General features: G+C 42.0%; 2 protein-coding genes across 2 annotated transcripts; one reads left to right on the top strand and one right to left on the bottom strand.

Moving 5' to 3' along the window:
* Positions 1-169: 169 nt before the first annotated feature.
* LOC104418797 (proteasome assembly chaperone 2) lies at positions 170-4,342 on the bottom strand. Its single transcript, XM_010030239.3, has 7 exons — positions 4,193-4,342; positions 3,765-3,930; positions 3,514-3,572; positions 2,478-2,596; positions 2,133-2,370; positions 1,536-1,656; positions 170-341 (listed from the first exon to the last, which is right to left on the bottom strand). The coding sequence occupies exons 1-7, from the start codon at positions 4,250-4,252 to the stop codon at positions 265-267; spliced, it is 840 nt and encodes a 279-aa protein (XP_010028541.2). The 5' UTR covers positions 4,253-4,342; the 3' UTR covers positions 170-264.
* Positions 4,343-10,919: 6,577 nt separating this feature from the next.
* On the top strand, positions 10,920-13,145 carry LOC104418796 (protein JINGUBANG). Its single transcript, XM_010030238.3, has one exon. The coding sequence runs from the start codon at positions 11,090-11,092 to the stop codon at positions 12,545-12,547; it is 1,458 nt and encodes a 485-aa protein (XP_010028540.2). The 5' UTR covers positions 10,920-11,089; the 3' UTR covers positions 12,548-13,145.
* The last annotated feature ends 3,194 nt before the right edge of the window (positions 13,146-16,339 follow it).

Below are 16,339 nucleotides of genomic sequence, written 5' to 3'. Positions count from 1 at the left end.
CAAGAATCGGGGTCCAAAGTCAAGTTATTGCAGATGTCCGTTCTCTGTTTCAGCTTGAAAGTTTCATTAACATTTTGCTTAGGGGTTCTTCTGGCGTATCACTTTGGTATGGAAAGCACTGAGGCATGTTGAACTGGATAAAGCAAGCAATTTGGACACGCACGAGAAAAAATGCCGGACCAAATGAAACTTGCCATAAGAATCCTCAACAGCATTACAGAAACTGAATGCATAAGCATCGATCTTACACCAGTCATTACAGACCTAAAAGATGGATATATCGGGGGGAGGTCCATACAGAGTCTTCCAAGAATATGGGATGATCCAGTCGCCTCCGTGACCTGCCCAAAGGCCGAAGCCATTGCCACAAACGAATCATCATCAGCATCTATATTTCCTAGTTCAAACTTACTCAAATTGAACCAACTACAGGTTGTATTGAAAGAGGCATTCTTGACCTCAAAAAACTACTACAGTTGGGCTTAATTAGCAAAATCTAATGGAACAAATGGTTTTGCCATTTGATACCACCCACGAAAATTTTAGGAGTGCTGTTTAAGTCTTTGAACTCGTTCAGTATAACAAAAGTACACTCTAAGTCCAGTTGATTAATGACCAGAATATGAATATATAAGGTGACTAAGATGTCTGGCAATTCTGCTTGAAATAACCCAAAAAGATAGCATATAAGCATAACCTGTGACTGTCTCTTCGACATTTTATGATATTCAGAAATAAGAGACAGCCAGAAACGAATTGTTTGGCAACACTTAAAAGAAACTTTTATGACATACGAGTAGTTTAAAACATAAAGAATCTGAAGATTGATTCCAAATTATCTCATCAGACAGCTTTTGATTTATTATGGAAAACCATATTTTTCTTGAAAAAAGAAAGATCAAGGAAAAATACTACTTTTTGTCCATGAACTTTCACCATTTTTCTAATCAAGATCCTATACTTTTAATTTTTTTCTGATCAAGTTCTACTCATACAAAATATCTAATCAAATCCCTCTGGCACAAAATCTGGCCCAATTCAGTTCATGTTGCTGTTGGAGGCCGCTGGAGTGTGACAAGGATTAAATATTGTCTACGTGGAAACCCATCATGGACAGTGAATTAGCAGGAGAATAACAGAACAGACTAAAAAAATTAATCTATTAGCTATCCACACCCTATGGTGGGTGTCTACACAAGCAGTATCTAGTCCACATCATGTTCCAATGTCCTCCAATAGCCATGTCAGGTCGATTCGGGTGGATTTTGAGCCAGAGAGAGTTGATTAGACATTTTTTGTAAGTAGAATGGCTTGATTAGGAAAATTAAAGTGGAAGGATCTAGTAGAAAAGTAGTGGAAGTACAAAGATAAAAAATAGAGTATTTCCAAAGATCAAAGAAATATCAGTTATAGTCCTAGACTGACATACATGATAGAAATTTATATGCATGCTACGGAAACAGGAAATACTGGTTCTTTTGTAGCTGATTAAGTGGAGGGTGCTGAAAAAAATCAATGCATGGAGCGAAAATTACCACTTGAATTTGTCCTCACCCCCAAAAGTTTGAGTGCTGCTTCAGCAAGATGAAAAGCATCGGACATGTTGTCTCCTTCAGAGCAGTAACACAGCAAGCAAGTGACCTTTAAACCTTTGGCCTGATCAAAACAGATGGACCTTTTATAAGTTATTTGAGTCAACAAAAAAAAGATGTTAATTCAGCTCATATGATGTCTCTAAATGTGAAGCTCTATGACAAAAAGAGAAAAAAAATATCATCTAGATTTTGAGAGGACTTTGACATAATCAATGCAGTGTGCCCTAGAAAATAGAACCTAAACTCTTAAAACTTTCATCCTTTTAGTCTACAAGTATGGAAACCAAGGAAAGTATCCAGCAACTGTAAACCCAATTCAGTTTCTGCTTCCACAAAGAAAGCCTATCAATTTTTCTTTTTTATTGAGAAAAGTGGAGCAAAACGATTCTGAAGCATTATCTGTTGCGTAAATGCAGGCTGGCTGCAGTAAGATGCATAGATCCAGGCACCTAGTAGATAAAGGCATTGGATGACAATTTCCCAAGACATGCACAGAAACAATTCAAACAAAGAATATTTGTGCAGCAAAATGATCACCTTGAAGAATGAAAAAAGAGCAGCAAAAGGCAAACTTGGGTAGTAGTCATCTTCTTCAAGATCATCTTCAGCAGGCAAACCTTCTTGTGCTGCATTACCTCCTTCAGCTAAAGTGCTAAGATATTTCCAACACCTCTGGTCAGGGTTAAACTCTGGCAATCTTTTCCAACCAAACTGTTCACATTGATCATCTGATCCATCCGAGCTACTGCTGGAAAGGTAATATGTCTGCAAGCCACTGAAACAATCAAAGCATCAATGAACAATCAAGTCACCAGAAAATTTCTGGAGTCATTTGCCATTTCCCAGTACGAAATAGCTTACAGAAGCGATTTCCCGCTTTACCTCGATGTATCAATTCTTTGCCATCTCCCAAAATCTAAGCTAGATAGAACCACAATGTGCTTCTTTCCACTTGAAACAGCAAAATCAGCCAAATTCTTTGCAAACTCAATCATCATTCCCTGTTTGAATGACCACATCCAAAACGTTCAGATGGACATGGGAGATTCAAGACAGGTTAATCAAGGAAAAGGGGGAAGTGAAACCAAGGTCACCTATGAATCACCTATAATTGCTTCGATTTGACAAACAAAAAATGGAAATGGATAATAGCTCATGAGTTTTCTTTTCTCTCCTTTGTGGCTGATGCCACAATGACTCCAGCCCTGTCCAAAGTTCAGGTGAAATCCAAAACATGAAGCAGAAGAGAACCAGGTGTTCATAATCTTGTCCATTACAAACAAAGAAATTGTTGAATACCATCTTAATACATAAAGAAATTTACTCATTACGCAATTCCCAATGGTAACCATCCTCTCCCTTTATGTGTGTGTACGTGCAAGCTAAGTACATGAAGGTGCTAGCCATTTGCATGAGAGAGATCAAGGCCAGCAGAATACACAATGTCTGTCAATGCATTTACCTCCATGAAGATCTCTCCACTATACCAAGTCGTCATATTTATAACCAACTATTCTATTCAGTCAAAATATAGAGTCAAACCATATTACTAAAAGCTCTATCAATTAAAGGATCATCTGTCTATCTTCTTTGAGGAAAAAAAATCATGTCTACAGTTGTCCAAAATCTCAAAAAAGTTAACAAAAGAAAGGACATTCACGTTGGAAAGGCTGAACTGGCCACGACTTATGCATATTACAAATTCAGAGCATATTACAAATTAATAAAAACTACACCTGTATCATAGTATCGCAGAGCAATATAGAAAATGCCAATCTTAACTGGCCACAACTCATGCATCTTAGATTGGGAAAAAGACCTACCCATAGATCTTCACTTCAGGTGATCAACGGGACAAACTAAACATAGAAAAAGCAGAAGACAAGACAAATCGTAAACCACGCGCGATTTCCAATACCTTAACAACTGGAGACCTCTGTTGGACAAGAGTAGCAGCATTGGAAGGTGAATCATAAGCTGCAATCAGGAAAACAATATCAACCGTCACCGACATGTTCCATCGATCTGATCCACAAAATTAAAGTACCACCAAATCACCAAGAACAAGCCCATACTCCTCACCAACCAAGTGCCCTCTAGTCTCTAAATCCATTTCTCATAACAAAGGCCCGAAAACACTTGAGCAGACAAGATGAGAGGACAAATCACCTTCGAGCGGGAGCGCGAGCTCCCCGGACGGAACCGGCCCGTACGCGTCATTGCCGACGCAAGGAAGGACGTTCGGATCATCCAGGAACCCGATCCTCTCCGCCCGCAGCGTCGAAACCAGCAAGTCCACCGCGAGCTGCCCGACGTTCCCAATCGACAGCGCAGGCTGCCTCCAGAAAAGATCGGAACCGATCAAATCAACACTCCGTTTAGCTTGCCGAGAAAGCAAACGCAAAAGAAAAGCAACGCGAAACCTAACGCAAACCGAAGTTCGGCGCAGCAATTGAAGAAGTAAGAACTCGAGCGAAGAGGTACGATTCGCAAAAACCCTAGTTCACTACGACTGCACCGAAGACCAGGAAGCCGAAACAGAAAAGGAATTCGAGAAAGAGAAGTCGAGAGCTTGAAGGGTGAAACGCGGAGCTGACCAGGACGAGGGCGGTGCAGTCGCCGTGGACGGCCTTGCCCTTTCCAGGAAGGAACTCCATTGCTGGCTTGTCTACGGCAGCTGCTGATGACCGTCAGCGTCGTCGTCAGCGTCGTCGTTGTCGTCGTGAGGTCTGGAAATGGAGGGTTCGCACGTCGCAGGGTTGCTTCTTGGAAAGAGGGACTTGCAGAACAAGACAGCTTTGGGCCTGTGGGCTTCTTCGTTTGGGACTGAGATGGCAGTGGGCTGGGCTCTGAAAGCCCATTGCTGATGGTGGAGGCCGGGTACTGGTGTGAGGGTCTGTATGTTTACTGTTCATTTTTGTGATTTTGTGACATATAATTGGAATAATCACATAGGTAGTCTATAAACTTTGACCAAATATGTAATGTGGTTCTCGAACTCTCAATTTGTTTAATGTAATGCTTACACTTTGACCCAACGTGTAGTGTCGTCTCCGAACTTTTAATTCATTTGACATAGTATCTAAATTTTTGGTAATTATTCAAACTAGTTCTTTAACTACATAAAAATAACTAATGGTATCCTTCCATTAATTTAAATTCAGGGATGAAATTAAATATTTTCATATATTTTAGGGATTAATTTGAACATGTACCGAAATGTTATGGACCACATTGAACAAATTAAAAGTTTGGGAAAGATATTGTGTATTGGGCTAAATTTCAGACATTGCATTGCACATTGAGTCATAGTTCAAAAACCATTTGTATTATTTTCCCTATATAATTTAATTATAATAATTATGATTGAGAGGAAATCTAGCTTAGGTATGAAAATTGGCTTATCATGAACCGTTGCTATCTCATGAACTAGGTAAGACGAGGGCTAAAATCCTAGATGGATGGTCTAACTGGAAAATTACATTACCCGCTTAGTGTGTGTTTGAGAAATCAAACTCGTTTTTAGCTAAGAGTTCAGACAAACATTCACGAAATTTTATGGTAAAAATTTAAGGGCTTGGGTACCATGACGGTGCCGTAATTTCAATTTTCTGACCGTCTAATGCCAACCCCAACTTTCAAAGGAGGAAACTAGGACACCCTTTGACCGATTTTTGTATCTTTTTCACTTTCCATTGTCTCCATTTTTCTCTTGGCTTAATTTAAAATTAGAGGATTTTAAAATTTCAAAATTAAATAGCAACATAGAGATAATACGAGTAGAAAAGTATTATCACTAACTAAAAAAGAATTTGTTAATATTATTAGCGAGGCGACACAAGTTTTATTTTTTCTGGCATCATGACTCTTTCATCACTAATTTTTTAAATTGAATTGTTCATCTTGTATTCATCTATAAATCGATTTTCATTAGAATCCATTTAAATGATATTAACGTAAAAAATTAAGTCATATATCTACGTATACATACATATATATTAACAAATACAAACTAAATATTAGCATAATGAATACCTTTTACTTTCCTGCAATTAAAAGAGGCAGAGATTAATGACCCTTTCTCTATAGTTATGTGTTAATCGTTTTATAAATCCCAAAATAATTCGAAGTTCAAAGTATAATAGATAATCGCATTTCCTTTTCTTTTTTTTTTTGGAGTTCATGAATTTCTTTTATTGAGGAACAATGTCTACCAAATTTTTTTCTTTGGCCGGAGAACAATATCTATTCATTTTAAAAGTCGTAAGTGAATCTTGCACATATTACTATTATCCAAATATAATAACTTTGATTTTTTCCAAAAAAAAAGTATTTTATTCCTTTTTAAAATAGTGGAAAAATCCCACTAATTCGTTGACAGAAAAAAAGGAAACCGGCAAAGCCCGTATGCCAATTTCCAATAATAAAACTCGTGGCTAACATCACACCATCCATTTTCTGAAATGACCGTACGGTCATTCACTAATTTTCCAAAATTTAATGGTCTGAAGACGTCATTAGGGTTGCTAACAACAAGTTAACTCCCGATAATCAAGCATGCTTTCTCTGTCAACAAAGACCTTTCCAACTCCGAGACACTTGGCTTGTCGCTAAACTGCAAAATCTACGACAGAATCGTATTTCTTCTCAACAGAAGACGGGTGGCAAACTAAAAGTTATAAACAATTGAAAGAAGCTTCCTTCAATGAACATGCCTAGTCATTATATAGCTTTCACCTATAAAATAATGTGCATAGCTGACTATAGTTTATGTAGTGGGATTATCTATTTGTTCCCCCGTAGCGTGCAACGTGGAGATTGGGCGAGGTTCAGATTAAACGTGCTCCTGCATTATAAGACCGTAAAACGAATACGAAAGAATCGTGGATTCATGTGATCCCATGTACACAACTATACGTCAGCCCTTCTTTAGCAGCGAATAACATTGAACAAGCCTCATTTTTACGTTGTCTGGCTACGTGTCGGGCGATCCTAAGACACCCACTTCCACATGAAAAGCATTTTAGTAAATGAAACGCCAGCGAGGGGCCGCCACTTCCTCGATTATATACAATGTATTTGCATTTGCGTATTGCCCATTACGTTGACTATCGCGGTAGTGTGATAAGAACTAGTGCAGATGGTGCATGCCTGATGGTGGTCGGACAAACATAAAGTCCGATTCGATTAGGTGAAACCCCACCGCGATAATCATTTCATTGACTCCAAAAGCCACGAGACCTTTCCATTGCGAGCCTGCTGATGATTCCCCGTGCATAATCAATACTGCAAGGGAATAATCAATTAAATTATAGATGCGATGCAAACGGGCACTCAACAATTTTTTTTTCGAGTTTTTAATCTTTACAAGGAATGTGCATACGATAAGCTGAAGACAAGTGCCGCTTTGAACCATTATTAGGGACAGCTGTTCGGCGTTTAGGTGCGTGGATGTAACGAGTAGTTTGCTCGCAATCCACTCGGGTTTTTATAATAATTTCAGGTGGCGAAAGAAGAGCTATTTCGGGCAAATTATCATTTGAAAAGAAGGGGGAGACAGTGGTTATGATTGGTGCATGAGATCACTCGACAAGCTCGCCCATGTGTCCAGGGCCGGGACAGATGTTTAATGAGCTTGCATCCCGATTATTACGTATGATTTCGATGATTAGCTCGACTACTAGTCACTTGTCTTCCTCGTGTGCAGCAGTTCTCGCTTAGTGATTACACCTCATGAAGATCTCTCTCTCTCTCTCCATGATGTTTTCTCATTTATGTACAGAAAGCATTTCCTGGAAGGGATATGAAGGGCTCGGATGATCTTCTGAAGGCTAATGAACCTTTGTATATCAGTGAAGACGAAGAACGAAACTATTCTTACCGACCCCGTGTCGTGATTGACAAGGCGAAAGTTTGGCAACCGTAAAGCTGTCGAGGATGAGTTCGAAGAACTCAAAAGCACAGCACATCACATAAAACCCTAATCTTTCTGAGTTCTTGCTCTCCTCATGCTAACGTGCGTACGTACTGTATGCATTGCAGAGACACGTGTCTCGAGCCAACTGGCCGATCTTGATCTACCCTTAATTACGTGTCAAAGAGGCAGGGTATCGTCGTTGATAAGTAGCTAATCTCTACGTCGAAGGGACAACCGATACGTGTCGTCAACTGTGAAATTTGAATTGCAGACGTCGCTTTCGCTGCAAAGTCTACTCCTCACCCAATTCGCTGCGAATCGCTGAATTGTAGGCGGCAGCCATTAAGGGTTATTGACATTTGGCGCGTAAAAGCTCTTGAAGAAATCTGCCAATGGGAAAGCTGGGAGTGCAGAGATTGGCAGTAGAATAGAGAATGGGACTGCTGCTGGGTAAACCGCCTTCAGAACAAAAAACGTCTTTTTGCCCGTGTGAATATATTATTTCGATTGCGCTACGGATATTCGAGAGATGCCATGTGAAATTGATATAGTAAACGATGGACCGGATCCTTCCTTCGCTTCTGAAAACGAGCAATTGATGGTCAAAGAAGGTTTCTTCTTTTGATTCTTCCTTCCTTTATTGGCCAGCTACATTGCACAATCAAGAAAGGATTGATGGAGTTGAAGACCACTTCTCTTTAGGCTACATTTTTTCCACTTATCCATCATAGATTTGGTTATTCTTCGGTCACTCGTTTCCCATCGGTTGATCATACATAGTTGGACGGACAAAGTGCATATCCAAGAAAAGAAAATACTCGATGCACTCTAGGAGGAAAAGAGTTAGGTTTCCCAATGCCGGGCTAGGGGTTCCTAAAACTGGTATAGGCCAAGACCGTCATGTGTACACGGATGCAAACTTACAGATGCTTACAAGAATCGTTTCTTTCTTCACTGGCCACGTAAATTATGGGATTCCCAAAAGAAGAATGTTCAATCATATCGCATGTGAAGGAAAAGGGACGGCATTTCTAGTGGTGCTGGAGTGGAAAAGAAACGAGGGTTTCCGTGCATCCATTCGTTCGAGATTCAGGACCATACAAGAAAACATCCTGGGGCAACCGTCTGATTACGACTTTCTTATCTTCATTCTGCGTTTTATCTTTTGCCATTCCGGACACACGATTTCTATCGTTCCATCACATCAGGAACGACCAATCGTCCAGGGCATAGCTGTGGTCTTCAGGATGAGATTGTGGAGGCGAGATGGTGCATGCATTTGCCTGTCGTGGAGCGGAAAACATCAACGTTTTGGTTGCTTTACGTGGATTTTTTCTTCCCCAATCCAGATCTATCTGCTCAGCTTAACTACGAGATCCTTGACAATGATGGTGCTTACTTTTGGCCTTCAATGATAAGGCTTAATTTCTTCTTTTTTGGGTCGGAAAATGATGGGGCTTAATTGACTAATTAACATCTCAACTTTTTTCTTTTTCATTTTCATATTTGAGGAAATGATGTTCCTCGTTTGTTTGTTATCAAAACATACACACACGCAAAGAGTTTACATAGACAAAATTACACTGGTTGTACGAACCTTTCGCCACTTGCACGCAAACCCTCCTGTCTCAAGACCTGGCTCAATTTCAATTTTTGAGATTGAAGAAATAGATGAATGATGGAACACTTACAAGTAGAGGAAATAGGGGGGTAGGTTTTGGACTTGGAACTTGGAATATGAAACCTACTCTGTTGGGGTCAATTCTCAATCGGCTTTCAATAATAGGGGAAGAATTGCAAAAAAAAAAAGAAAAAGTCCAAAATATATTAAACGATGGTTAATTCAATTCTAAATTTTTTTGACGATTTGCAAGTCTTTTTAGTCAATAGGTTTATGACTTTCCTTTTTTTGTAATTTTCCCTAATAATAAGGCTTAATAGACTTACTAATATAGCAACCTTTTTCTTCAAATGAAATTATATTCTCGTTTGTTTGTTATCAAGCTATATAACACAAATTCTTTCACCAAAACAAATAGCACTGGGTGCATGAATGCAAACCTCCCCATATCAAGTACTTGGCTCTCCACCAACAGGCATGCGGCCTTGTTTGTAAAGGAATTGGGGAGATGGCACTAGAGAGAACTAGATTTAGAGTTCGATCCCCGTGACTACTATAAACATCTACATAGAAGAGAGAAGCGAGTCAAAAAAAGTGCTTGGCTCTCCAACCAATAGAAAAAAAAAATTACCTAACTCAACTTTGGTTTTCAAGATTAAAGAAATAGACGAGGGATCAGATATTTGAAGGTACTCACGTGTTGTGATATCGAGCAGATAAATTAATTCAATTAACTCTCACTAAATTTAGACAATTTTAACCCTAGTTTGCATGCACTGACGTATACAATGGCAGGACTTTAATCAATTGGATAGGGAATCAATCAATTGTTATGCGAGGCCAATCGTTTCTTGGATTACATGTGTGCGCCTAGTGATAAAACTCTGAAAGAACTCATCACATTAGAACTTTATACGTTTCAATGAAGATGAATGATTTGGAAAACATTATTCATCAATTATATAATTTTTTTTCAAATCATCCATGTTTCGTAAAATAAATATAACCTAGTTTGACGGCTATTTAATATCAATAATCCCTGTGTTTAATTGATAACCTCCTCAACTGACTCTAAAGACACAAATAAAGGGTCCTTTGCAACTTTTTTTTTTTTTGACTTTTGCCTTGCCTCTTGCGGGCGTGGAGTCTACTCTACGCCTATTCTACACTCACTCGCACTTTGCCTCTGCCTCTCACAGTGCGGGCGTGGGAGTCGAAACTCACTCCTGAAATTTACGCGTCCCCACCCCATCTCCCCTGAGAAGGTAGGGATTTGAACCTCTCACCTCCCCCTTCCATGTGGGAAGGGTAGCCACTGGGGCGAATCCCAGTGGTTGGGTCCTTTGCAACTTGCCGGCCTGTCCTTGGGGATTATGGTGAACCACGAAGTTCTCGCGAGGCACGCAAAGGGCGCCGTCGTTTAAGAAAAGTCTCCTCACCGAGTAAAAGTCAATGGTCAACGACTTACCCAACGTGAAGCTGTCCGGTCTGAAAACGGTTCGCGCCCTTTTTTCCTCACATTTTCCCATGCGCAAAATCCCCAGACTCGTGAGCGCGTGGAGCTCCTGCCTCAATTGAATAATTCAATTTTGCCAAAATCGTTTACGCTCCCCCACTGACTGGCACAGCCGGTTCCCGGTCTCCACGATTGTAGAAGGTGCGTCTCTCTCTACCTTCGTAAGCCTCGCGTCTCCGTCCTCCACGTGTCCCATCCTCCCCCACCTACATATCATCTCCTGTCTCCCCTCTCCCCAGTATTTATACGCATCTCCTCCCTCGCGCTCGCCCTTTCAAGTATACCTTCTCAATCATCAAAGAAAAGCATTGCTTCTTCCACTCTAAATCTCCTTCAAGCCTCTGGATAAGCTCCCTGCATCGTCTTTTCATTTCCCTTTCCTCGCCGGCCGTTCCCGCAATTCCTCGTCTTTCCGAAGAGTTCAGCGTCGTCGTTGCCAGATGAGGAAAGATAGAGGAGGAACGGTAATGTCGGAAGAGCCGGCCAGCAACGCCAACCCCAGTCGCCGACCGACTTTCGGAGCGTTCTTGCGTTCCGAACCCACCCTCTTCCCTCAGGACCAAGATAACGAGTACCACGCCGTGGCCGCCGCAGCCAACGGCAACCGCCGCTTCAGCAACGCCTCCGCCACGCCGAGCCCGGCTCGCTACTACTTCGCCTCGCCCTCCGCGGGCTACTCCACGTCCTCGCCGAGCCCTTACCTCATGTCGCCGTTGAACCAGCTGTCTCCCTACGCCAAATCCCCGTGGATTATGCCGTCGCCGCTCCTCGGGGGCTTCCCCGGGAACAACGGCCTCGTCGGGTCCCTCATCCGCAAGGAGGGCCATGTGTACTCCCTTGCGGCCACCGGCGACTTGCTGTACACGGGCTCCGACAGCAAGAACATCCGGGTGTGGAAGAACTTCAGGGAATTCTCGGGGTTCAAGTCCAACAGCGGATTGGTCAAGGCCATCGTCGTCGCCGGCGACAGAGTTTTCACCGGCCACCAAGATGGCAAGATCCGAGTTTGGAAAAAGCCCTCGAAAGATAATCGCCTTCTCGATAATTTGTCTGTGGCCCCGCACAAGCGCATCGGCAGCTTGCCCACGTTGAAGGACTACATCAAGAGCTCGGTAAACCCTAAGAACTACGTTCAGGTCCGCCGACACAGCAAGGTCTTGCGCATCAAGCACTTCGACGCGGTGTCGTGCTTGAGCCTGAACCAGGAAGCGGGCATCTTGTATTCAGGCTCTTGGGACAAGACCATGAAGGTGTGGAGGCTATCCGATTCCAAGTGCTTGGAATCGGTCGATGCTCATGACGATGCGATAAACTCGATCGCCTCGGGGTTTGACGGCTTGGTCTTCACCGGCTCGGCCGATGGAACGGTGAAGGTGTGGAGGATGGAGTTGCACGGGAAGGGGACGAGGCATTTCTTGATCCGGCTCCTGTTGGACCAGGAGAGCGCGGTGACGTCGCTGGCCGTGAGCGAGGCCTCCGGCGTGGTCTACTCCGGGTCCTCGGACGGCGTGGTCAACTTCTGGACGCGCCAGAAGCACCTGTCCCACGGCGGGGCGCTCCGGGGCCACAAGCTGGCGGTCCTGTGCATGGCTGCGGCCGGGAACTTGGTGCTCAGCGGCTCCGCGGACAAGAGCATCTCCGTGTGGCGGAGGGACCCCGTCACGGGGGCCCACTCGTGGCTGAGCGTCCTGACGGGCCACGGCGGGCCCATCAAATGCCTGGCCGTGGAGCAGGACCCGACGCCGCCCGGGTCCGACAACGACGACGAGGGCGACGAGAACGACGGGCGGTGGATCGTGTACAGCGGGAGCCTGGACAAGTCGGTGAGGATATGGACCGTGTCGGAGCAGATGCCGGAGATGAGGCCGTACCCGAGTCCCCGGCGCTCGCCGGAGTGATCGGAAAAGCAGTGACGGTCACTTCGGATCCGGCGGATTCGACGTTGTCTGCTCGAATTGATACTTGCAGATTCTAGCGCCATTAAAATAAAATAAAAATTCGGGGAAGCTTCCCTGGGGTCAACACCATACCGAAAGGGGAGAGGCCAAAAGAATTCGTGTCCGATTGCCGATCCGGTGGTCCCCACAGCAGGGGGAGAGAGAAAGCGTGGAGGATAGGATAGGATGGGGGGGGCAGCGGAGGACCGTTGAGGGGTCGGTCGGGTGGGGTCCACGTAGGTTTTGCTTCGTGATGAAGTCAGTCCTTCCATCATACGGAGCGACGGACGAGAAAGCAGGCGATCTCGCGACCACATTCAACAACGTGACGAGACGAGACTTCTAGAAATCCAGCTCAGATGGGGACCGTGCCATTCTTTTGGCGCGCTTTTGTTTTGTTTTGTTCTTTTCTTTTTTCTTTTCCCACTGTGGTTTGTTTTTATTCGCTCCTTAATCCGGACAAACGGATGGAAAGGTTGCGGAAGAAGAAGACGACAGTATAGAAATGTACATATATACTGATACACATTACCCTTTTCAAAATGTGGTGTTTAATTTACCTTTTCTTTTTCTTTTTTCCTTCTTCTTTTGCTGCGTATCAATTAGAATTCATGTTCCAAATGAAAATGTGTTAAGATTTGTCCAATTATCGAGCGCTATTTCTTGCATAAATAAGTGATCCGTTGCTAATTTAGTGATTTTCAGTAGGCACATGTTATTTCGTACATGAAGAAATGCATAAGTGCTTTCTCATTGTAGCTTTATTCATGGGCACGTGCCCACCTTGAGTTGCTCATCACATGGGTATAGACTGTTGTGGGGCGTCGCAATAAGATTTAAGTTGTTAGACCGACGAAAATTAAACCTTTTTATCTTCCAAATTCCCCCTTTACCTTTATCATAAGCATTGATGGCACATGCGCAACTTTGACTATACCGTCCAATTCCAACCTAAAATCCGACTTGGTTTGGTTTGAAATGGAAGTGAATTGACCGTAGCCAGTTTTTTTTTTCTTTTTTTAGCAGAGACTGTAGCCAATTTCAATTCGAATGGTTTGGTTCCAAGCTTTGATTCGCCGTCCGAATCGATTCCTGCTCACCTGTCGGATTGGACATTGATAACGTCTTGGGCCCGTCCATGGCGAGCAATTGGTTGGGCTTTGGACTCTAGTTTTTCTCCCGCAATCAAAGTCACCGGTTAGAGTTTGAACTTTTTCAGTTGCTATTGACCCACGAAAAGATTGTTTTTCGAGCCGAAAGGGAAAAAATTGATAAATGCCATGGTAATTGACGCACTTACTTGCGGAGCACAGATCATTTGGTCAAGGGCTCATCAAACAAGCCCACTCACTTCTCAAGGCCTTTTCACACATATAAAGTTAGCCCATATTAATAGAGAATCCAATATGATTGCTGATTGGGGTTGTTAGAGCCCAGAGCAAAAACAAATTATCACGAAATTGGGTTTTTCCCGGTAATGAAAGTCGTTTCCTTTTTCTGACCAAAAAAAAGAAAAAATTTGAATTGACGCGGCCAGTTGAAGGCTAGGGAAATTTATAGTTTAGTAATCGGAGGTCATCTATATACGAGTTTGAATCATGACCGCCTGCATAAGTTAAACGCTCGAATTTAATTGGTTCATGTGACTTGTAAGATATTCTATGAGTTTATTCGAGTCTCTAGACAACTCACGAATTATATAAGGAATCTATATTGTTCGATTTATAAATGTATGTGGGATTTCTTTTTGCATAAACCCTTTTCTGGTTTTCACATTAGCAGAAGATGGGCATCTTAAATTTTCCAAAAGAAAAATAACTAGAAAATATCCAAAGACTATACTCCAATTAGATCAGCTTGAGATGATCGTTAAGCTACGAGACATATTCACAAAGACTTCGAGGAACTTCAAGGTTTTCTACTTATAATGTTCCTAAACCCAACCTAATACGCTAGGAGAAGGGCTTCACGGGAATCAAGGCGGGGAGACCCAGTTAAAGGTGGTCTGAACTCTCCCGATTATGATTATCCCATTTTACTGTTAGGGTTGACTCCGATAACAGGAGCAGTTTAAGGACATGCTCAAGTCCTGCCATTTAATAATTTCGAGAGTCACTTCCCTGTCAGCACTTCAACAGCAAGTCGATTTCAGTGGTCAAATTCCATCTTTGACCATCCCTATCTAGACCTAACACTGATTTTTCCTTTTTATATTGTCCCTTATTGGTTCGTATTGATAAAGCATGTCAATAGAGTGTTTTTCTTGAGGAATATTGATATATACATTTTAATTGGGAGCGACTTCTAGTTAAGTTGACTTTATATTTCTTCCGATATCATCCCCATGTCAATTCCTATCATTATAGCATGTCGCCATAACGCATTTCTCGATAGAAATCGATGAACATATGTCAATTCATATAGATTTCTTCTTATAGATTAATTTCGCATTTAAATGGTATTCTAACATTGTACTCTAAATCTTGACAAACGTCTCGGTCTTTTCTCACCGATTCCATTGCTTTATGAATTATGCTCGAAGTCTGGGATTAGACCATAGCTCATATGAGATTAGGTCGGCTTATAATCTAAAGATGATGTTTTTTTGTTTTGTTTTTTTTTTTTTTCCTTGGACGGAGAAGGTGCTTAGGATTTGAAACGGTCGAAGTCAACTTTTTGGCTATGAAATCCACGAACGTACCCATACGCTCTTCCCCGTGATTTTCTGGGGGAATTTTCTTCGTTTTCAAACCGTGAGGTAGGCTTACGTCGTACCGCGTTAGTTACTCCAGCGTCGTTTTCCCCTTATAAAACGCAGATAATGATCGCCAGTTGTGTCGTTCCCTCATGCCCATCGCTTTCCTCCAACTCTGGAGTCGATTTTAGAAATCGTTTTCGATCATTGATTCATCACACTCACTTTCACTTCTTGTTTTTTTTGTTTTTTTTTAAATTTTTATAAATTGGGTCAGTCAGCGTAATTGATTTTCCATTGCATTTTATAATCTCTAGAAACATTTTTAATTTTTGACTTGGCATCCATCGACTCGCGCTCCAATTTTTTTTAGAGATCAAGAGATATTCGGCACTGCAATTATATTTGAATGCTTCTTTTAAAGTCCTACATTCGCTGCGGAATACTTAATTTTAAGCATAATTATTTGGCACTACCTCACGACTTGAGACTTTAAGATCGATGATCTCGTTATCGTGGTCCCATCAAAATACTTGGAGTCAAATTGTCACTTTGCACGACGCATACCTTCGATCACTCTCAACTAATTATAAATAGACTACTCTATTGTCATGCCAGTCATCTTGATGATTTTTCCAAGCCTAAATGTGTATATTTTTAGGAAACATTAGTTTTTTCCTCTATTGATCATCATGCTATTGCCACAAATCTCACAAGACACATAATTTAGGTAAAAATTAAGACACACAATAATCAATTATGTGATCTTGGTCTGCTCACTAGATCAGCCGATTGGATCATTTCATGATGTTTGCTCGAACTTTTACACAGTAATTAATATTTTATACACAAAGGACTTCTACCATAACTAATTTAAAATAACGATTCAATTACAGAGATGAATTACTCAAATCACCAGCAAAGAGAGATGGCTTATCAAGATAACACGACACGTGTCCCAATGGTTAATGCACACGCGTCATCGGCTAGCTTTGCCTATCACAACTCCCGAGACATGTGTAAGAAGTATCACAGCAATTCATCTGGCGTCGGTTAAA

This window comes from Eucalyptus grandis, chromosome 9, assembly GCF_016545825.1.
Source record: "Eucalyptus grandis isolate ANBG69807.140 chromosome 9, ASM1654582v1, whole genome shotgun sequence".
Classification (NCBI taxonomy): Eukaryota; Viridiplantae; Streptophyta; class Magnoliopsida; order Myrtales; family Myrtaceae; genus Eucalyptus; species Eucalyptus grandis.
This window is presented reverse-complemented; position numbering and strand designations above follow the sequence as displayed.